This window comes from Hirundo rustica, chromosome 6 (genome assembly GCF_015227805.2).
Source record: "Hirundo rustica isolate bHirRus1 chromosome 6, bHirRus1.pri.v3, whole genome shotgun sequence".
In the NCBI taxonomy this organism is placed as follows: domain Eukaryota; kingdom Metazoa; phylum Chordata; class Aves; order Passeriformes; family Hirundinidae; genus Hirundo; species Hirundo rustica.
Genome location: NC_053455.1, coordinates 31,180,069 through 31,201,917, shown reverse-complemented (window position 1 = coordinate 31,201,917; position 21,849 = coordinate 31,180,069). Strand labels below are relative to the sequence as shown.

The window sequence follows — 21,849 nt, the reverse complement described above, 5'->3', positions numbered from 1 at the left end:
CGCGCCTCCCGGCCCGGCTCTAGCGTGGCGCCGCCGCCGGTTAACTCGCTGCTGGGGCGGCGCGGGGGCACACACACACATTCGCCCCCGCGGGGGCCGGTAACGTTCGCCACGCCAAGGACCTCCTGGGGAAAGGACACGTCCGCCGCTTCGGGGACTTGCAGGGGGCCGGGCGCACTCGTCGCCCCGGGGACCTTTTAGGGGAAGGACACGTTCGCCACTCGGAGGACCTGCCGGGGGACGGGTACAGCCGTCACTCGGAGGAGCCGCGGCAGGGCGCGTCCCGCCGCCGCTCGGCGGGCCCGCCTGAGCGACCCCGTGCCGCCTGCGGCCCCGCGGCCGGCAGGGGGGTGGCGGCGGGCGGGCAGGTGCTCCTGCGGAGCGGTGGACGGGAAGGGAGCGCCCCGCAGCCACGGCCGGCCCGCCTTGAGGCAACGGGCGGGCAACGCACCGGAGGGAAGATGAGGGGGAAAACAGCTCAAGTGAGGGGGCAGTTTACACTGGGGCTTGTCCTCTGTAAATGCTGAGCGACTTCTGCGGAAATTCAAAGCATTACGGCTTTAGAATTTAGTTTGGGGTTTTCTTCTTGTTGTGGTGGTTGTTTTCTCTATGATAGTTATTATGGGGCTCTCCGAGGTTTTATAGCTTGCTCTCTCCTGCTCCTTCCCGAGCAACACTGGGAACAGGAGGGTTGCCCCATCACAAGTTAGTCAGTAGACCTTTCTGCAGCCCTTGGAAGACTGCTGGAAGTACAGATGACTTTTCCTCTCTTACCCTGCAGTGTCAACTGAACCCCAAAACGCAGCTGGCTAACTAGGTGGAAGTGATCTGTCCTGTCCTTCACTATTTAACAATACCCTAACCTTTACCTTACTGGAATAAGAATACCTTTTCTCTTTCACAGGACCCTGTACCTCTCAGGTAACATCCGATGCCATGTCAGGCAACAGGAGTTTCATTCAAAGAGTGATGTCTGTGAGGCGCTGCACAGACCCCCAGTCCCACCTTGCAGCATCTGACTGTGTGCTGCCTGTGCACAAAGTGAGCGGTTTCAAACTTTCAGGTGTGTATTACTCATGGCACCAATACCTAGGGAAGATACAGTTTTCAGAAGGTGAGGGGAATTAGCCTGACCATCCTGGCCATCTTTGTGTAGCACTGCATCTTCTGGGAATTAGGAGCCTTCAAACCTTAAAATAAGCAGAGTGAAATACCCTCCCTGACATAAACTGTGCTGTGGCAAGGTGACTGAGTACTGTTAGACTGCTGCCATATTTTGGTGGCAGCTTTTCCATAGAAATAGAAATGATTTCGTTATAGAAAGTCAGTTAAGTGCTTTGGGTTTCTTCTTGGTTAAGATTACAGAAAGACCATTAATTCCTGCATAAACCAATCTTTATATTTGATGACACTATAGCCTTAATTTTAACACATAGCAAAAGTAAATTAAAAAACCTTTCTCTTCTAATTGAGAATTAAAAAAGAATGTAAGAAGTTACATTAACATTGTTAACATTAACAATTAACAATGCTTCACAACTGAAGTGAAAACAGAGCTAATCTCTTCTAATCTAAACTGTACATAAGGGTCTTTTCTAGTTACAGTTCTTGATGGCCAACTATTGCAGTGTAACAAGTCTAGCCACCCTCAATATAGAGAGGCAGAGATGATGTCCATCATGGTTTGTGTTTATTACCTTAGATTCAGACACAGGTAAGCTTCAGACATTGCTATTAAATCATATTTTATAGCTCTGTTGCTTGCATGCCATACGTTCTGCACCATTACAATTATATCAGAAATTGTTGCTCACTTCTGAATTCCCAACATGTGGTTCATTTTTCCCTTTTCCTAAAGTGTTGCTTAGGTTGAATATTTTTGAGTACCTTTGGTTTCTATACTGAAATAAATATGCAATATAATAAAATCTCCAGGACTTTTTCTCCACGTTCTGGATCCAGTCTCTAGGAAAGCTGTGTACTTACATGGTTTTGCATAGAAATAAAACTATTTCCTAAGCCCCCAGTTCCAGGATTTTTAAGAAGGATTTAACTGAGTTTGGTTTTGTCAGGTTGGATTTGTTTTTTGGGGGATTTTTATTGCTTGTTTGTTTTTGTGGATTTTTTTAAAATCCCATTTCTAAGCAGTCAGAATTTAAAAGAAAAATAATGGCAGACTGCCAATCTGTTCTGCTCAATGACATGACCATATAGGCTAAAAAACTGTACTGGTCATAATTCTTTTCACTCTGATTCCTTTCTTTGAATTATTTTTTGATATAGCACCCAAGGAAATTTTCACAGCATATACAGGTAATATCTTCCTTAGAAAATAATGGGTTGCTGTGTTAATAAAGCCAGAGTGCTATTATCTCTCAAAGCACATACACTGTTGTCCTGAGTCATACTGAGGTAGCATCAGTGAAGCATCTTTGTCTACTTTATTCTGCAGCTTGCAATGGAATTGATGTACTGACATCTGTTAGTCAAACAGATCAAACGTCATCAAGTTGCTGTTCTGGGGTCCATGTTAGCATGGGGGGTGCTATACTCTGGTTGTCACAGTCCAAATTGGATTGAGCCTGGCCGGACTCAAAGGGTACAGGAAGCCACAGTCTGTTTGTACACACTGCTTGATCTGCTTAATTCTGTAGGATATTTATAGTCTCCTCCATGTCTCAAAAGCAGCATGAAATCAAGCACAACAAATGTTTTAACTGGAATTTCAACAAGTAGGCAACAGAGTGGAGGAGTCAACGGGAAAGGAAGTGGGAGATAATGAACAGGGTGGTGACTTGCTGTAGATGCCCTTGGAAATGAAAGTAAGTAAATAATGTTTGATGCAATGCAATGCAGAAGAGGGAACTAGGAGAATCCTTCAGAGAATTGATATGGTTAAACTAATGATCTATGTAAACAATTTTGGGTTGCAGTTTCAGTGTTATTAATTCCAAGGCTGTGCAGAGCCCAGTCTCTCAGCGGTACTAAGTTGATCTGGATGAGGTATGGCCATGGTGCCACATTGCTCTCATATTAGCTTCTGTCCATGCTACAGAACTTTTGTTCTGCCTCTGGAAGTATTGCCAATAACTGATCCGTTGTCAGACTATGGCGTTTCCAGTGGTCAGTGCCTGTTGTGTTAGGAGGTGTGTTGGTTAATGCTGGATGGAGAGGTATTAGGGCAGTCTTTGTATATCAGCAAGAGAACAAAGGTCTTAGCTGCAAGGATGGATCAAAGGGCTGTTTTGGACCTGCCACATGGAAGTATATACCCTAAGTGCTAGGATCTACAAAGACATTTCAGTCAGACCTGGCAGTTGACAAACAAGCTTGAGTGGCAGGTAGACTGGTGATGCTATCCACAGATACTCACTAAGAAGATAATAAGAGGGCTTTCAGGGAAGAGTTCTAGCTCTGCTGAGCTCTAATTTCCTGCTAGTCATTCACAGAAAAGAGGAGAAGACTATGTTTTGAGTTTGGAAAGGGGAGGTATCTCATCTGAAATACAAATAAATTAATATCTCTCAGCAGATGATTTAATGATTTGCTCCTTTCCCCAGAGCTAACTCAGAGATAATGTAGGAGGGTAGCAGAAGACCAAGGATACAGCTCTCTGAGAGTCTGTCAAACACTAGGAAGGAAGTCTTAAATAGGTAAAAAGTATGTAAGTGAAGCATGGTTGATTGTGTCAGGCGAGAAAGGATGAGATTGAAATACTCTTTTTGGGCTTCTGTTGAACCTTTGGCTTTGGTTAATCCAAAGTGGAAACTGAGAAGTTTGGACACTGATAGTTGGATGTCTATGGAGTGAGTCAGAGAGAGTGAATGCATAATTAGGAAAGTGGAGCTGAGTCAAAGGCTTTTGTTCATTTGTTTATTTATACCAATGTTTTTTATTTTTGAGGGGAAATAGAAAGGGTAAAACAAGAAGACCACATCATATTTTAGCCATATAATTTTTTAAAAAATCATTTTGGTTGTGTAATTTATTCCCTTTAGTGAAAAATCGGTGGCTTCTGGGCTTTTCTCTTTTTGCTTACTTTCATGGACCAGAAAGGTAGGAAAAACAAGGATTGTTTTCTCAAATTTCTCCTTTTCCCTTGGGGCTTGCTATTCTGCCATGTAGGTTTAACATGCAGCTAAACTAATCTAATGACTTGTGACCCCTGAAAGGTGGCTTTATTTTTTTGTGGCTCTGTGTTCTGTCCCTTTCTTTGTGCTGATGCTGCTACTTATTGGACCTGCTTGTCTGCCATGTGTTTAATTGGCTCATGGAAGTGCCCCAAAGAGTGCCAAAATCAACACAAGCTAGTCTGGAGTGCCCAGCTGGGAGATGAGTTTTGGAGATGGGGGATGTCATATCCTTAGCAGCCATAAACAGTGAGGCTGACGCAGAGTGCCTTCTGGACTGAACTACTGGGATAAGCTAAGCAGCTCTTCAAGAAATGGAGTTGTGAAATTAATCTCTGTTTCTATATAAGCAATGAAAAGGGTTGGCAATTAAGGAAGAAATACGTTGATGATGATCGGTTAATACAACTCATCCTCATGGGATTATCTCGCATTTTACAGCTCTGAGTTTTTTTCAGATTCTCTGCAAAACTTGCAAACTCTGTCAGTGAGTTACCTTCAGTGAGCTACCACTGACTCATCTTTTGGCTTAGGATGTAGTTTCACTGAGATCTGGCTGTATGATGAGTTAGTACAAGGAATTAAACCAGAAGAAAACCCGATTTTCTGCTGTGGTAGCTTTCTGCTCACTTAATTCCTTGAATCAAGCAGGCACCAGTATTTGCAGAATTGAGGCTGGAGAAGAACAGGCTGACAGGTAGGAGGGGGAAACAGAATTGCCTTTTCAACTAAGCTAAACCTTCTATCCACCTTGTTGCAGTGTGAGACTCCACCTTTAGGATGTGGCTTCACAGTTGATTGAAACTGATCTCATTCTGACTTCTTGAGGAAAGAAACCCTGCTGCCTTCCTGGTATCAACCCTGTTAAAACAAACGCTGTTCAAAATGGCTTGTTTGCATATGCAGTCATGGGGTTGCTAGCATCGACAGAAGGAAGATAAATCACGTTAGGAGTTGAAATGTGAGTTTGGCTTTTTTCTGTAGCTTGGGTTGGGGCCCCAAAGAGAGTGTTATTAATGAGCTAGTGGGGACTACATGCAGCTCTCTGCTCATTGTCTGCTACCAGCAATTTAAGTCTTCACTGGAGCCTTTTTCCTTTGATATTCCACAATCATTGATTTTCCTTTGAACACTGACTCATTTACCCCAGTCCTCTCCCTCCTAAAGGATGAGCTAATGTCACTATAAAAATAATTTTTTTTTCTGTGATCAGCAGATCAAGTGAAGCCTGGCGTCCTATGGATTTGTCCTGATGTGGTACCACTGTGTGGATTCTCATATGTATATTAAGCAGTGTCTGCACATGCTTACCATTTTATCAGCGACAGCTTTATTAGGACCCGTTTCATCCATTTGGCTTTGCATTTTACTGAAGTTACCTTTGTACAAATTTAGATGGAATCTAGCAATGGTTTAAACATGCTTTTGTTGGCAAGGAAAGTGGGGGAAGATGGGAGACAGAGGCAGAAACACTAACATAAAGTAATTTCGTAAGTCTTCTTTGCTTAGGAAATCAGGCTAAAAATTAGTCTCTTGACAGAGACCTCTGCAGAAACCTCAGGTCAGGCTGCAGACACAGAAAAGTAAATGTTGCTGTTTACCATGTAAAGGCTTCCAGTTACCTGCTGTAACAGATTTCTTGTAAGTAAGGCTAAGCCAGCAGTTAGGTGTTTAGTCAGTTGCTTATCTTCTCATCTTCGGCAATGTCCCTATCACGTTTTTTCTGTAACTTTATTATTTTGTTTTTTTGGTGTTTTTTTTTTTATTTTTTGGTTTTTTTTTTTTTTTTTTTTTTTTTTTTTTTGTTAGGGGGATGTTGTTTGTTTGTTTAGGGGGGGTTGTTTTTGTTTTGTTTTTGTTGTGGGTTTCTTTGCCAGAGTGCGCTCATGCATCAGTTGCTTTCATTTATTTTTAATTTAATCTTTATACTTGAACAAATGGCTGTGTAGATATAAGACAATTATAAAGAGTTAAAGAGACTTGTGGCTTACAAGACTGTAATGTCAGTGATGCCGTGAAAAAGTAAGGCTTTAAATGCAACCAGGGATACAATCCTTTTACTTGGAGAAAAGCTAGCATCTTCTCTGTGAGATTTTCACTGTGTAATAAATATTAGGCTATGTTATTGCATTTTTCTCTATTGTAAATTTACACTTCTATTACTTTAGAAACCAAAATAAACAAATTTTAAGAGGAAAACCTGCTATTTCAGATTTCTGGGGGGATGCCAGTTTATTATGAAGGGTCTACCTGCAAACAACCTTTGCAAACTTGTTCAATATTCTCTGCTTATTTTGAGCTCTGAGAGAGTTTTCATAAGGATGCCTTGCCTACGCCATAGTAGGGGCAGCTGGATCCTGGAGCCTAGCTGCATTATCTTGGTTCTCTTTCCAGTCACTTGGACCTGGAAATGTCTGTTATGTCCCCAGGTGTTACCGTTTTTCTTTGAACTATTTTACAGATGGATCGGTTCCATGATTTTCTGACCCGTCATTACAGAAATATGGGTGCTGGAGCAAGGGAGCAGGCAGTGAGCACTCATTCACAGGTACAACAGGAAATGTGAGACTATCCATCCAAGTGGCAATCCAGGTTTATGCTAGATTCCAATGACCATACAAAACAAAGCACTATACTTTGAGAAATATGCATGAAGGGAAGAGAGAGGGAAAGAACAGGCAGAACGTGTCCATCTGACTATGGGAACTCAGGTACTGCCAGACCCCTCCAGCTTTCTCTCCTGAGCATGCACATGATGCACTTTTCTTCTGAGCATGAGTCATGTGAGAAACTTCAGAGTAGTGCTGATTCCTGCTTGGAGACGTCCAGTTCAGCTGGTCAGCTTTGTGTCTGGTGCATCGGAGTATAGGGGATGGATGGAGAAGCTGGGGCCAGGCTGTGACTGAGAGGGAGATGCAGACCTTCCCTCTAGAGGAGAATGAACCAGAGACAAGATGTGAGATTGCAATGCTCTGTAACTCAGTGAATTCATATAAAAATGGATAAAAATCTCTTCACTGTAGGGCAAGACTGAGAGGCTTTGCAGAAACACGATACAGAAGCTGTAACTCTTAAGGTGTAAAGCATTTGTACATTCAAAATACAGATGCACGTCAATGGAGAAGAAAACTCTGATCCTACCCCAGCAGCAATGAGACCTGATATGGCTACACCATGCTGGCATAGACCAGGTCATTAGAACAAGTAGCTGCTTAACCTTTAATAGCCTTGTCATCTTATTTCTGATAAGGAGAGGACCTTATTTGCTCAGAAAAGTGTTCTGGAAATCACCTGTGTTCCTTGTGAGCTATCAAGATGTCTGTACCTGATTCCTGTGTTAAGAAAAAAAGAAGGGGAAAAATAAAGATGAGTTACAGACTGAAAAAAAAAATACTGCTTCTATAGGAGGTTTTTGCCAATGCCAGCCGTTAGCTCCTTTGTTACACTCTTTGGACAATGTGTCTGCTAAATACCAAGTCTCTGCTAGGGAGATCCTCCTACCCTGATGAGTACAAGTGGCAAAGTTAAAACAAAATTTGATGCTGTCAAATTGTTAAATTGATTTAATGCAGCATTTTCTGTCTACTTCAAATAGATGCAGCTAGGTGGAATTCTGACAGCACAAAATCTGCGAGATAATGGGAATTGCAAAGGAATTTGAAGAAATTGGGTGCTCAGATCCTTTCATTTGCAATGAAGTTTGGGCTGGAAACTTAAGTCCTGACCTCAAGCCTTGACGATCGTAACCCTGAATACAGCAGCTGCCTGTACACTCACTGTCCAGGTTTTGTGGTGTCATACTTCGAACGTTCCTATTTCTCCCCACACACGGGGAAAACAATCACTTGTCATGATTATTCCTGGTAATTTCTTAATACTCTCCATTTGATTTGTTCCCTCTTTTTTTTTTTTCTTTTTTTTTTGTTTTTTTTTTCTTTTTTCTTCTTTTTCTTCCAGTTTGCCGCTTGGGAGGTGGCTGCATTTTGCTATTTATTTTCCTGGCTGCCTTTGTTCTTTACTTCCCATTCTACCTGGTCGCTCCTGCCCCAGGGGCTCCTCGCTGCTCTGCGTACGGGTGTCTACACGCCCGCTGCGGCTCGCTCCTCAAGCCCTTCCTAGTCGCAGGCAACAAACCGCACTTTTCACTCCAGAAATCTCCTTTAAAAAGAGCTGGCTTTTCAATAATCGTGCCAGTATTTTGCCCCGGCTGAAGGCACGTTGGCGCCGGCCCAGCGACACAGACGCCCCGCCGCTAGCTGCCGTACAACATGGCGGCGCCCACCGCCCACTCGCACCGCCGGCACAGAGGAAGCGTCCGCTGCTCTAAGGCTCCCGGTGTGCGTGGCGACTGCCCCGCGGGGCGTTCCTGCAGCCGGACACAGCCGTTCCGCGGGACGCAGGCAGCGGGCGGATCGGTGGGCGCCCGGCGGGGCCGCGGGCGGGCGGCGGGCCCTGGCGCTGGGGAGAGGCTGCTGCGCGCATCCCGGAGAGGCGGCGGCCGCGGCTGCCGGTGCGCGGTGCTCCCGCGGCCTCTCGAATGCTCGCTCCCGGCGTCCGGGCCTCTTCCCGGGGTAGATAATCGCGACCGAGCCTAAAGCGGGCAGCGCGTTCCCGCCGGTGCCGAGGGGAGCCGCGGACCCCCCCCCGCCTGCCCCCGTCCCGCCGCGCTCGGCTGCGGCCCGGAGGAGCGCTCGGCTGCGGTCCCGGGCCCGCCCCCGGGCCTTGGCGCGCCCCCGCCGCCGGGGCTGAGACGGGGTCGGGGTGTCGTACCGGGCCTTGTCCTGCCCCGGCGGGGGATCCGCACCAGGATCACGGGCACCCTCCGGTTCTCGGAGGGGCAGTGGCTGTTGGACCGCGGGAGAGGCCGCCGTTGCGGGCGGCCTCGTGGCAGCCGGTGTTGGCGCTCGGTTTACGGGGTGTCAGTGAATGACCTGTTGCTTCGGGGGCGCTCAGGCAGGTGCCCGGGCCGTGCTCGGGGTGCTGGGAGCGGCTGTGCACGTCCGGAGTAGCATCGCTTCCCGAACTTCTGCTTGTGGGGAAGAGTGCGCGAGGACAGCCCTTTAGAAGCAACCTGGTGGGGTAGGAGGGTAGGGATGGAGGGGCAGGATTGATTTTAGATTATTGAAGGGGTACTAAGCTTCTGTATGACAGAGGGACAGCTATGTTAAAAATAAGATGCTGCTGCTTTAGGGCTTTTCAATTCCTGAAGAGCCGTTTGACCCTAGTATGGATGTGAATGTAATGGACAAATGCCTGTTATTTACTACTGCATGAACGGACATGCTTATTCTGCAGCAATTTCATTTGGCCTTGTTTAGGTTGGTCTAGTTACAGACTGAACTAAAAGATGTTGATAATACCCGTGACTAGTTTAGTTTTGGAATAGCAGTTTGTGGAAGCACTGAGTTGCACCAGTTTAATTTAATGGATTCCCTTTAAAGTTTTTAGTGGTGTGATCAACAGCAGCATTCAGTCTCCTCTTCCTACCCGATCCATCACTGCAGCAGTCTGTCCCCAAGTACTCAGTCTATTAAAGTGGGACCCAGACCTTTTTTCTGTCAGGATCACAAGTTGTGGCTAGAACCTTGTTACAATACCATTGCATGTGTTTAATATCTCTAAACACATTTCGTTAAGTTGTCTTTAATATCTTCTCTTATTTTTCTCTGCAGGCCATGATGAAATCCCACAACACCATTTTGAGAGGGTGAGGTGAACGGGGAGAAAGAGCAATAAAAAATGGCCAGGCAAACAACTGTGACGATTACTTTGGTGACCCTGCTGGGTGTTGCATTAGGGGGCCTGGTTTTGTGGAAAGTGACCCAGCGTCGGAAAGGAAAAACACACTGTAGTAGTCAGCAAGAGGAAGCAGCGGTAAAGTCAGGAGATGAGAAACTCATTGAGGCAGAGGATAAGAAGGTGGTTTCCTTCTTCAACTCTCCCACCTTTTTCTGGATAGAGAGGACCCTTGGTGCAGACATAGTGATTGTTTCAGAGCAGGAGGAGTGGGATCATGTTGAACCATTGATGAAGAAAGAGCTGGAGAAGTGGCCGGTTCTTGGAATTGATTGTGAGTGGGTGAGTGATCAAGAAGCGCCTCTCCCTCCTTTAGAGTGCAGATTGCATGGGGAAATCATTGAAGGTGGAGCAATTCCTTTGCTTAAACAGATACCACAGGGCCGAGTACTGAAACTCTGTCTCTGTCATGATGGCACTGAAGTAGCTGCTAATTTTAATTCTTCTTACGTTTAAACATGCTAAGTTTCTAATTCCCCAGATGTATTTGTTTACTGAGTTTCTGTGATGAATCGACTTTACTAAATATAGTAACAGTTGTATGGCTAAATATAGCCTATATGTTTTGTGTAGTATCTCTTTAAAGGTGATTTACTAGAAGTAGCTTGTGCTTACACTATTTTAAATCCAGCTACGTATTTAAGAAACAATCTTAAGAATGTTAAATCCAAAAGGGAGGATAATGCTGATACATAGATAAAACTCACTGGGGCAACCAGAAAACAAAGTTCCTCTTCTGCTTGTACGTTTGCATGTGTGATATCTCAGACAGGCTTAAAGTAATTTATTAAGCCTGGCTTTGCCATTGCTTTGACTGGAAATTTATTCACTCCACATTCATTAGTGTAAGACTCAACTAAACAATATATTTGCCATAAACATTTATATAGTGGGCGGCTTTGTGCTGATGTTTCTGATTTCTTCCACCAGCTCAGCTATGAAGGGGAAGGGTGAAAGGGGGACGGATTCTCTTGTGGGAATGTGGCAAGAAGTAGCTTGGGGACAGTAATACTGTGAAAAAGACCGCATAACTTGCAGTGAATTTTTAGAGACATGTAACAATACTTGACCTTATAAACTGATAAGTATTTCCTGCTTTCAGTGGCCTTTTTTGCAATTTGCTTCAGCTCCAGTATTACTAATAATATGGTAACCTGGACTCTCGTTTTTTACTTCTTTACAGGTATCTGTGGAGGGAAAAGCAAATCCTGTATCCCTGTTACAGATGGCTTCTTCCAGTGGCCTCTGCATTCTTGTTCGGTTGCCCAGGCTTGTTGCCGGTGGCCAGACTCTTCCAAAGACCCTGCTGGACATCATGGCAGATAGTGCTGTGTTGAAAGTTGGAGTAGGGTGCTGGGAAGATGCTTGCAAATTGCGTCATGATTATGGTCTTGCAGTCAAAGGGAGCATGGATCTCCGGTATTTAGCCATGAGACAGCGGTAAGTGCCTGAAGACAAAGGTAGGTCCGTTTAAGGCATCATTTGAGCTGGTGATTTGCATAAGCTGAATGATACCAGGCTGGTATGTCTCAGATTCTTAGGGTGGCTTTAGAGAATGGGCATTGGTAGCTGCAGCCCAAGAACATGTCATGCTTCTGTTCTGTGGTCTTAATGGAAATAAAATCTTCATGAGGATTTCATTTGCTAATTGTGTCCATTAGTCTTCTCTCACAGACTGATACCTTTGTGGACTTCTCTGTGTATCATGCTTCAGCTTTTAAGAAGTCCAGGCAGAGTGATGTAATGCAGTGAGAATGAACACTGTCAGCAGATCTTTGAATACAGTGCCTAGAAGTGTGAGTTAAATGTGCCCAGGGCACATAAGTGGAACTGTTGAATTTCAAGATTTCTTGAAAAATTACTAAATAAACGAGTCCCAGCTTTCTCTTTTAGTAACAATTATTCTACGAGAAGGTTATAATTGTGAAGCCGTTTTCTTATCTTTCGCTCTTCCTAAAACAAGATGTTTTACTTGCAAATTTTCTTCATGTACGGTTATATGTGTGCCTGGGTGTGGTGTTAGTGATCTGGGCCATGGGTTTGCTGACCTGTTGGTGCCTTTTTAGAACTGAGGATGGGCTTCTTGTCTCTAATGTCCAGGATTCTTCCAAGTCAGTCCTGGTTCTTGGACATTTCATAAACTCCTCAGACAAGTGGTCCATCACTGTAGATGGGCCTCTTTAGTTCAGAGCCAAATATTTCAGCCTTTAATGTTGCTAACTCCCAGCCTTGCCTGCTTTGCATATTGCAAACACAATATAATTACTAAATCTAGAAAGAATATTTTAGTAGAGGGGAGGGAGAGGGCCTGTAAAGCTGACAGGCAGCTGTGTGCTGTTTAAGCCATACAACGTCATGTGCATTGTGTTCTGGAAGGTTCAGGCTGTATGAGGCCATCTGAATTTGCATGAGTGTATAGTTTCATTTTTAATATGTTTGTTTCACTTTCTTTGTTGAACTGAAGGAAGGATCTATTTCACAACTGCCTTAGCCTTAAGTCTTTGGCTGAAAAAGTCCTGAACTTCGCACTTGACAAATCTCCTCATGTGCGTTGCAGCAACTGGGAAGCAGAAGAGCTGACACAAGACCAGGTGTGTTCTCCACTTCAACTTACTGTCTTGGGAGGAAAAGTAACCTTCTTAGTTGAAAAAGATGCTTAACAGCAGAGAGATCTGAGCCTATTCAGATTATACCTCAAAACCTTATATGTGACAGGGCCTAAGTTAATTTCAGACTCACTGCCTGCATTTCCCTCCTTTTCCATGAAGATAATGTTCTACTGTTCTCCCTGGATTATTTACCATTATTTTCCTTTAGTCCTGAAGGATCTGTGAGGCAAGATCCTTTGAAGAAGTGTTTCCAGCACCTCACCTTTTTATTATTTCCTTCAGTCTGTAGCAGTCGGTGCAATATTAGAGAGGCACTGGCAATCTTGTTCACCTTTAGAGTGCTGTTGTTTTCCCCGACCGCCCAGTTGCTTTATTCAAGCTGCACATGCCTGCAGAAGCAATGACCGGCAGAGGGAGTGACAGGACAAAAAAACTACGCTGAATACTCTTCACCAGTGTGCCAAAAGGAAACTTTATGAGGGGGGGATTGGTAGGGTTGGAGGGTGTCTGACCTAAATATATTTTCTGTCCCTTGCGGTTCCTGGGGGCTCTACCACAGGGTAGTGAGATGTGGTGACGTTATGAAAGTGCCATTCACCTGGCAAAACTTCACGTGAACTTCTAAGGAAATGAAATTAATCCAGCTTCTGGTTTTACTGTACCTTGTGCTAAAGACCGGTAATGTTGGGGATATTAGCTGTTTGTCAGTATCTTAACTTCTGTGTTTTCTGCAGGTTCTCTATGCTGCAAGGGATGCCCAGGTCTCAGTGGCTCTGTTCTTCCATTTGCTGGGATTTACCAGCCTCCCTGCTACATCTGAAGGTGAAAACTCTGTCACTGCTTGGGAGAAAGCACGGGGTAAATGCCACGGTTTGGTGGATATCCCATTTAGAGGAAGAAAGAATGGCAGCACAGGAGAGGAGAAGAGTGGGGAGGGACGTTCCCCTCAGAAAACGAAGAATCGGAAATCTTGGGTGAATGGCCAGTCCCCTGGCAGTCAGCAGATGAGAGATCCACGGAGGCAGAAGCGAAAGCCTCTGGGTATGGGATATTCTGCACGGTGAGGATATGAGCACATCTCACTCTTTGCATTGCATATGGAAAACCCTGAAAAAAGCAGGGGCAGCACTTAGATCTCTACTTAGATCATGAGCAAGTAGAGGTGTTAAGTTTAGCCCTTCCTTCCCCTGTGGAAGCATTAGCGGGAGAGCAGAGTCCTAGCAGGAGGTAGTTGGCTTTCCAGGTGTTATTCTTGGGTGTCCAAGGTGTCCTGAGCAGGGCCAGGAGTTGGACTCGATGATCCTGGTGGGTCCCTTCCAGCTCAGCATATTCTAAGATTCTGTGATTCTGCTGCCTAGACAGCTGTGCCCTGTCTTCTTGAAGGAAAAGGTGGCAACTGCACAGAGCTTGTCCTTTCATCAGGATCTGCCTCATGGACTGTTGTTTGTTCTTTGCTGTCCCATGTCTCCATGGCCACAGAGATGGCAGGGCTGAAAGCTGAGGTTAGCAGGGGTAAGACAAGTTGTGTGAGGTGCCAGAAGGCACAGGAAGGAACAGCCTGTGGTAGCAGCAAAGCAGTGCCCTTTTGTGTTGGCCAGGGGGTGAGAGAATAGTGCTGCTTTGGCCTTGCAGAGGTAGCTGTTGCTGGATTCAGGATTACCATCCTTGCAGGCGATTTTTTGGAGTGAATCCTAAATTCTCATGGGCTTTTGCTAGCAAGAATTCAGTTGTTTTTAATTAAAAACAAGCTGCAAATGTTGCTTTAAGCTCAGTGCAGGGGAAGATGTGGGGTATCTGTATGTTTGGTTTTGTTAGGATATAATCTAATAAAATTTATCACTGGACAAAACTAAAATTATTTGTAATTATCATTGGGAAAGAAAGACATTTTTTGTATTTGTTTTCTTCTTTTTAAGTTTATTGGATTGGCAACAGAGAAATTTTAGTATAGTCAATAGTACTGATTTCATTAGCAGTGATTACCAGTGTTGTGTTTTACAGAGCAAGTCCCTAATTAAAAAAAAAAAAAAAAAAAAAAAAATATTTGGAAGCTGTGTAATACAAAACAGGAGGCCTGCATCTCATAGGAGGATTAAAATGTAAACAAAATTACATTCCAAGATAAATTAAGATCTCCTCATATATCTTTATTTATATTTTTGGTTTTTTAACTGTGCTTGACTTCAGTGATCTGTAGACTCACTGCTTTTCACAGTACTTACAGCAATGTGGCTCTGGTCTATAATAACACTGGATGTGGTTTCAAAAGTCCTTTTTCACTCTTTCTTTCTGTTTAAGTCTGTTTAGTTTTAATGTTTATTCATTTAGAGTTGGGAAGTACTGAAATTATCATGGTGACTGTTGAAGTGTTGATGCTCAGTGGAAGGAGACCTCCTGTATATTTTGCTGGGCTTTAACCCCTCACAGACCTCAGAAGAAATAATTTTGTGAGATTACATAGCCTGTGAATCGACCTTTTTAGCTGGTAGAGCTCTGCTGAGTAGTAATTTGTACAATCTCACTGTAGAGATGAAAGGAGACTTTTCTGCAGTGTGTTGTGACATATCTGTCCAGTTCCTCCCAGGTCCTGTCTGAGCCCAGCCTGTTCCATGCTTCAATTTTGTTTGTAGGAGGTTAGCAGAGTAAGGAAATGTTTTCTGCAAAACAAAGCCCTTCCACACACTGCCACAAATCACCAGAGACTGCTCAAGTAGGACTTCTTGTCACTGCCAAAGGCTGGGGCCTGTGTTTGAGGGCATCATCTCAGCTTCGTTGTTCTCCTGAACTCGTGTTCAAAGTTCCTAGTGCTGCAAGAGTGTTTTTGGACCATTTCTCTTGGGTGAATAGAGTAATTGCTATTCACACTAAATTTTAGAAAAGTTTTCATAATAAAACATTAAAATCCAGGCTTAGCCAATCCTTGAAATTGGCTTGTCTGTAAATTGATGCTCTCTTTGAGCTTACTATTAGCTCATCATACTTTGTGACTCCAATTCTCTTCTGTTTTCTAATTCAAATTTTTTAAATGCTGTCATCATTGATGACATCTCTTGAAAATTTGGATTCAGAAGTTACAATTCTGTTGGCAGCAAGAGAGCAAAGATACCTTAGACTCAGTTGGTGAGCCCTGGATAAATTTTCAGATGTACTGCTTCCCTGAGCAGCAGCCTGTGGAACCTCAACAACCTCAAGTTTGTGTTTAGAGGTACTTCTGTGATTCTCAGGAAGCTGCCTGAACTGCAGTGTGGCACTGGGGTTTGGGGTTTTTGCATGCTATTACAGCTGCTGTAATCCTGCCCTTGTTTCATAGAAAATCTCCACTGTATGACAACTGCTTCCTGCATGCACCAGATGGACAGCCCCTGTGCACTTGTGATCGCAAGAAGGCTCAGTGGTATTTGGACAAGGGGATTGGAGGTAGGCATGCCAGTTTTCCTGTTTGTATTTGAAATGCAGCTCTCTCTCTTCTCTCTTTTCTCTCCCTCCTCTCTCTTCTCCTCTCTCCCCTCTCTCCCTTCTCTCTCTCCTCTCTCTTCTCTCTCTTCTTCCTCTTCTTCATAATGGAGCATGAATTTTTTTGTATCCTTTCTTACTGGAAGTGCTGCTGGGGATTCACTAGCATGACTCTTATGTTGTAGCATCGTTATTTTAGCTTTCCAATACAATTTGTCTTGAATATTTTCTCTTTGCCTTTATCCTTTTAGAGCTAGTTAGCACAGACCCTTTTGTTGTGAAGCTGCGGTTTGAGCCTTCAGGACGTCCCGAGTCTCAAGTTGATTATTATCTGACAGTCAAAGAAAACCTCTGTGTTGTATGTGGCAAGCGAGAATCCTATATCCGGTGAGTTGTCTAGTGGGTAGGAGAAAAATGCATCTTCTAAAACAGGACCTGAAGCCTGCATCAAGTTTGGCATCCAGAAGCTTGGTTCATGGCCTGAAACATTGTGCTTGCTCATGTCCTGGATGGGGCACTGTTTGAGTGCTCTGCAGTTGTTCGGCTGTGTGAGACACTGAAGAGACCAACCTTTCCTCTTACAGAGGCAGGAGATATTGATCCTAGGAGGGATCAAAGCTTATGGATCATGTATGTACTGCAGTTTGAGTGACAGGGGCAGCAGTGTGCTGACCAACTGGGTGGGTGGCATCCCCTTCCGATAAGAGCTGTACTATTCCTTGCACTACTTAATCCTTTATTTTTGAAAGGTTTGGGTGAGCCTAAAGCTGCTGAGGTCAAAAAGAATAAGATTTTCCTCTTTTGTAATTTTGTCTGCTACTGATTAGTTGAGAAGTATACTTCTCATAGTGCATTACTTGGTTGTTTTTTTTTTTTTTTTTTACAGTATTAGTGTTTAATTGAAAGTGATGAATTTTTGGAAGGGAAAAAAGAGAAATGCAGAAAATCTGGAGAGAGAATTCCAAATGAAAAGCATAAAAATAATCACTTTCTATACCACGTGTCCTGGTAATATTTGCTTACCTGGACTTTTAGATTTAGTTGACCCTTTCTAGGGCAGGAAGAGGAGAAACTGGGGAGCAGCAGCTCCAGACAAACGCAATGAGCCGTCTGTTTTGCCTTCTCTAGGAAGAACATTGTTCCTCACGAATACCGAAGGCACTTCCCCATCCAGATGAAAGACCACAACTCGCATGACGTGCTCCTGCTCTGCACGTCCTGCCATGCCATCTCCAATTACTATGACAACCACCTGAAGCAGCAGCTGGCCCAGGAGTTTGGGGCTCCCATCGGCTCCGAGGAGGGCGTGCGTCTCCTGGAGGACCCTCTGCGCAGGCAAGTGCGCTCGGGAGCGCGCGCCCTGCTGAATGCAGACGGCCTGCCTGACCCCCGCAGGGCAGAGCTGCTGCAAAGCATCAAGGACTTCTATAACACAGACACAGTCACTCCAGAGATGCTCCAGGCAGCAGCTGGTCTCGAAACCAGGTATAGCAAGCCCATGTAGGCTGGATGTAAGGTTTTAGTAGTTTATATTGCATTTCTTACTGGTTTTGTTTTTGTTTATATCCATCTCCCCTCAACCCACTGCTGGTCTCTGAACCGCAGCTCTTGTTTCTTTCTCTCTTTCCCTTCCTCCTCACCAGTCTTCTGTTCTTGCTCTCCATCTTCCCCTCTGACATTTTATACTTCTTCTGAAGGATAGATCAGGAAAAGAGTCAGAAGAACATTCATATTGGAAGTCTTCTCTTCTTCACTTTCTCAAAGTCTCCCCAAATATCTTCTCTTAACAAGTGTCCAGTCTCTGCATGAAATTAGTATTTTCTCCTTGTTATGCTCTCTGTTGTTTGTAAAGTGCAGATGTTGTATCTCAGAACCCATTCACTGACAGGCTCAGCGCTCTGAAGGGTCATATAATTCTTGCCTTGAGAAATTTGTGGTCTCCTGAGGAGCTTGTAATGGACCTTAAGTGCTTTGTTTAAAGTGCTGTAAAGAAGAACACTTTCTCAGTTCAGAGAAACCAGCTTTGCAGTGTAACTATGTTCCAGAAAACAGTCTGGCATTGAAGCAAAGCTTAAAACTCTCCCTCTTGGTTAGCTTACCCTTTATCTGTAATTAAACTCTGCAGCTGAGAGTATCTTCAGTGTCTTGCTGTTCATTGGAGACAGATCTGGAGTCTGACAGCGGGCTAGTGTGAAAATAAATTGTGCTTGTGCCCTGGCAGGATCTGCAATGAGAGCTACGTGCCACATGGACTGAAGGTGGTGCAGTGTTGTGCTAAAGGAGGCCTGCGCTCTCTTATGCAGCTGGAAAGACGCTGGCGGCAGCATTTCTTGGACAGCATGAAGCCCAAACACCTCCCAGAGCAATGGTCAGTGGACCATAACCATGCGAAATTGATCCAAAAGTACGGGGAGGATCTTCAGATCAAGCTGTCATGAAACTGACTTCCTGGACTCTGGATAGTATCTAATGGACATAAGTAACTGAAGATGGAAAGACTATTTTGATTTCTATGTCTTCACTAACACCTGGGGCCTGGGTTTGCAAAAAGGCAGCAGTAGATCTGCCGGATTTGCCAGAGTTAAATTTGACAGTTCATTGACTTGAACTTTCAGGTGGTTTGGAAGTTTAATCCTAGTCTGTCACTTACTAGTTCGGTGCAAGAGTGATATGATAAGGGAACTTGTCTTCTCTAAGTGACTATGAAGAATAATTTTCTAGCCCCCAGGGTGTCTGATGCCTCCAGACCATCTCTCATAACAGAGTAAGTCCAGAGAAAGACAACAAAAGCACAATAGGTGAATGTTTCTAGATTTTCTGACGTACATTTGTGCCCTTGGCTTTACCTTGAGGATCTTCTTGATAAAAATCTGCCTTTGTTTTCAGCACAGTTGTACTCATAAGAGTTCTTCCTAGAGAAGACCACCTACCAGAGACAGATTCTCTGTCTGGAAGAAGCAAAGAAACCTTTTTTTTTGGCAGATTCTGAGCTGTCCCAGCATTGCAGATAGGCCTCAGCAAGTTTCCTAGTGGCGGGTGCCTGATGAGAAGTGACACTCTGGCAGTATGGAAATACCCACGTCAAGTCTTTTGTCAAACAGCTTCCAGTAACATAAAGTTTATAAAAAATGTTTTTCCTAATTCTGCTTGTTTGTCATGAGTAGAGTGCTCACATGTGCAGGGCTGTTATAGAGATGAGGTGGCATAACTCCTATGACTGGTGTGTTGGAATGGAAGGATGCAGGCTCTTTAGGAAGAACAGGCACTGGAGGCGAGGAGGAGGTGTCACCTATGTCAGTGATTGGTTGGAGTGCACAGAGCTCCATCTGGAGTGCATGGAGTTCAGCCTAGGGATGGATGAGGAGTCCATCAAGAACTTATGGGTCAGGATTACAGGGAGGGCAGGGACAGGTGACAGAAGGGATCTGCTACAGGTCTCCCAACCAAGCAGACTGAATGGTTGAAGCCTTGTATAGATAAGAGCAATCTCGTGTTCATAAGGCTTAGTCTTCATGGGGGACTTCAGCCACCCCGTATTTGTTGGAGAGGCAACACAGCAGGGCATGAGCAATTCAGGAGGTTCCTGGAATGCGTTGAAAACTTTTCCAGAAAGCCAATGGCATCATGGGCTACATCAAAAGAGGCATGACCGGCAAGTCAAGGGAGGTGATTCTCCCCCTCTATTCTGCTCTTGTGAGACCACTTGGAGTACTGTGTCCGGCTCTGTGGCCCCCACCATAATAGAGCAAGTCCAGAGAAGGGCTACAAAGATTATCAGAAGCCTGGAGCACCTATGAGTTCTTTCAAGAGTGTGTAGAGCAAGGGTTAATGGACTTAAACTGAAAGAGGCTGGCTTTAGATTAGGTATTCGGAAGAAATTCTTTACTGTGAGGGTGGTGAGGCACTGGCACCTTGCCAGAGAAGCTGTGAAGGCCTTATCCCTGGAAGTGTTCAAAGCCAGGCTGGGTGGAGCTGTGAGCAACCTGGTGTAGTGGAAGGTGTCCCAGTTTTTGGCAGGGATGTTGGAGTGGGAGATTCTTTAGAGTCCCTTCCAACCCAAACCATTCAGTAATTCTTTGAATAGCACCTGGTGAGTACTTTTTCATATCAGACTGAAATAAGGACAGGTGTCTTAAAAGGGATGAGAGGAAACAAAGACCAGAAGCTTTTAAGAGATCTGACCTCACATGGCAAAAAAATGGAAAATCTGATGTTCTGTACGTGGATTTGACATGTGTGGTGTTGAGCAAGTTACACTCTCTTCATGCCTGTTTCTCTGTCTCTAAAATGGGACTAATAATACTTAACTATCTCACAAAGGTTTTGTGAGGCTTAAGGAATTAATGTTTTTGTAAAATGCTTTGAAAATATAAAACAGTGTGTGTTAATTATTATTGTTGTTTTTTAAGACGTGCTACTGTCTAACTTCCTTAAATATTCACAGTTTTTGTCTGGTGCTAGACCTTAGTTAAAGATAAGTTTTTAAAAATACACACTCCTTTCTGTAAAATCGCTTTTGATGATTTTGATTGCATGAGATGAGTTTGCTTCTACTGAATGATGAAGCTATGCTCAACTTTTATATGCCTCTGTAAAGACGTTTTAGTAAAACCATTATCTTCACACTGTTGTGTATAGCGCAGTTGACCCATATTTTTTTATAACATTTGGGCAGAATCGTGGACCTGCTGTGATTGTGGCTGAAACTTTCCCTTATCAGATAATTCAAAAAATTTCACAGGCCAGGGGTAAAAACACTGTAGCAGAGACTGTTTGAGATAAGTAGGAGCCATGGAGAGAAATGGTGCATTAATGCCATCCCAGAGGAGCTGCAATTGCAGCATAAGGAATCAAAGATTTGTGATAAATATTACTTATCACAGAGCTGAAAATGAGATAATTTTCATTAGAAGGGCAATTGTTTTTTTTTCCCTGTACCACTGGCAAGTTTTAACAAAAAATCATCTAGCCAAATGTGGTATGTCTCTGTGCTCACTCACACAGCTGATTATAATCCCAGCAAGACCTTCCTGCCTACAGCAGCAGTTTGGATATAACTATTTCTCTCCAAAGCATTTTGAGCATGTGTTCAGATAGTGCTATAGCCTGTCTCCATCTGATCGTGGTGTTGAGAGCTCTCTGCGTGACTCAGACACTCCTTTTCTGTCATCAGGAGTACGAGGTGTCCATTTCACCTCTTTGTTCTGCTTTGTTTTTCCTCCCCTTGTTCTGATATAGGAACTCCTGACCAAACTCTTTAATGGAATCGATTGGCTGACCACAGGGTCAGGTCTTTTCTGTTTGTGAGACAAGAAAGTAATGTGGAGACAAGAACTGGACTGCAGGTCCTCTATTTTTAAGGAGCCAGTGGTCATAGAAGAGGGTTTTATCCAAATCACTTGTTCAGAAATAGAAACTAGAAAGGAGAACTTCCTTCACAAACATTTTCTAAACTAAGATTCTTTGTTGTTTGTAAGATATCTTCCACTTGCATAATTTTAATTCAGTCTGAAAGAAGAGGGGGAGCAATATATTTATTACGCAAAAATAGATTGGCTTTATTTTATTATGATTTTAAATTTTCTACTTGTCTGTAGATAAAACTTCCTTGTATGTCTCCATTGCTAATTGTTCTATATATATGTTCTATAAAAATTTACTCTTTTACCAGACTTACCACTTTTGAAGTTCTTCTGTTCCTTTCTTGCATGCTTGTTTTTTCTCCTCTTTCCTTGTGTCTTACCCAGTCCTTACAGGTACATTGTTCCTTACAGTAACACCTGGATCTCACCCTCTGAGTTTCCAGTGCCTTCCCTGATTTGTGTGTCAGAGATCTGCTGTGGAACAGCCCACGCTGGCAG

The 21,849-nt window shown here is 44.0% G+C and overlaps 1 protein-coding gene across 12 annotated transcripts; it reads left to right on the top strand.

Annotated features, from left to right (window-relative positions):
* Positions 1-424: 424 nt before the first annotated feature.
* EXD2 (exonuclease 3'-5' domain containing 2) lies at positions 425-20,613 on the top strand. Of its 12 annotated transcripts, XM_040067937.2 has the most exons (12): positions 425-482; positions 905-1,063; positions 4,891-5,091; positions 6,592-6,678; positions 9,803-10,208; positions 11,110-11,366; positions 12,391-12,517; positions 13,270-13,595; positions 15,846-15,952; positions 16,240-16,375; positions 17,117-17,473; positions 18,210-20,613. In XM_040067937.2, the coding sequence occupies exons 5-12, from the start codon at positions 9,870-9,872 to the stop codon at positions 18,424-18,426; spliced, it is 1,866 nt and encodes a 621-aa protein (XP_039923871.1). In that variant the 5' UTR covers positions 425-482; positions 905-1,063; positions 4,891-5,091; positions 6,592-6,678; positions 9,803-9,869; the 3' UTR covers positions 18,427-20,613. The 12 variants fall into 12 exon arrangements, with proteins under 12 accessions (XP_039923871.1, XP_058277104.1, XP_058277105.1 ...); XM_058421121.1 differs by lacking the exon at positions 4,891-5,091; XM_058421122.1 differs by lacking the exons at positions 4,891-5,091; positions 6,592-6,678 and having other exon boundaries at positions 905-1,041.
* The last annotated feature ends 1,236 nt before the right edge of the window (positions 20,614-21,849 follow it).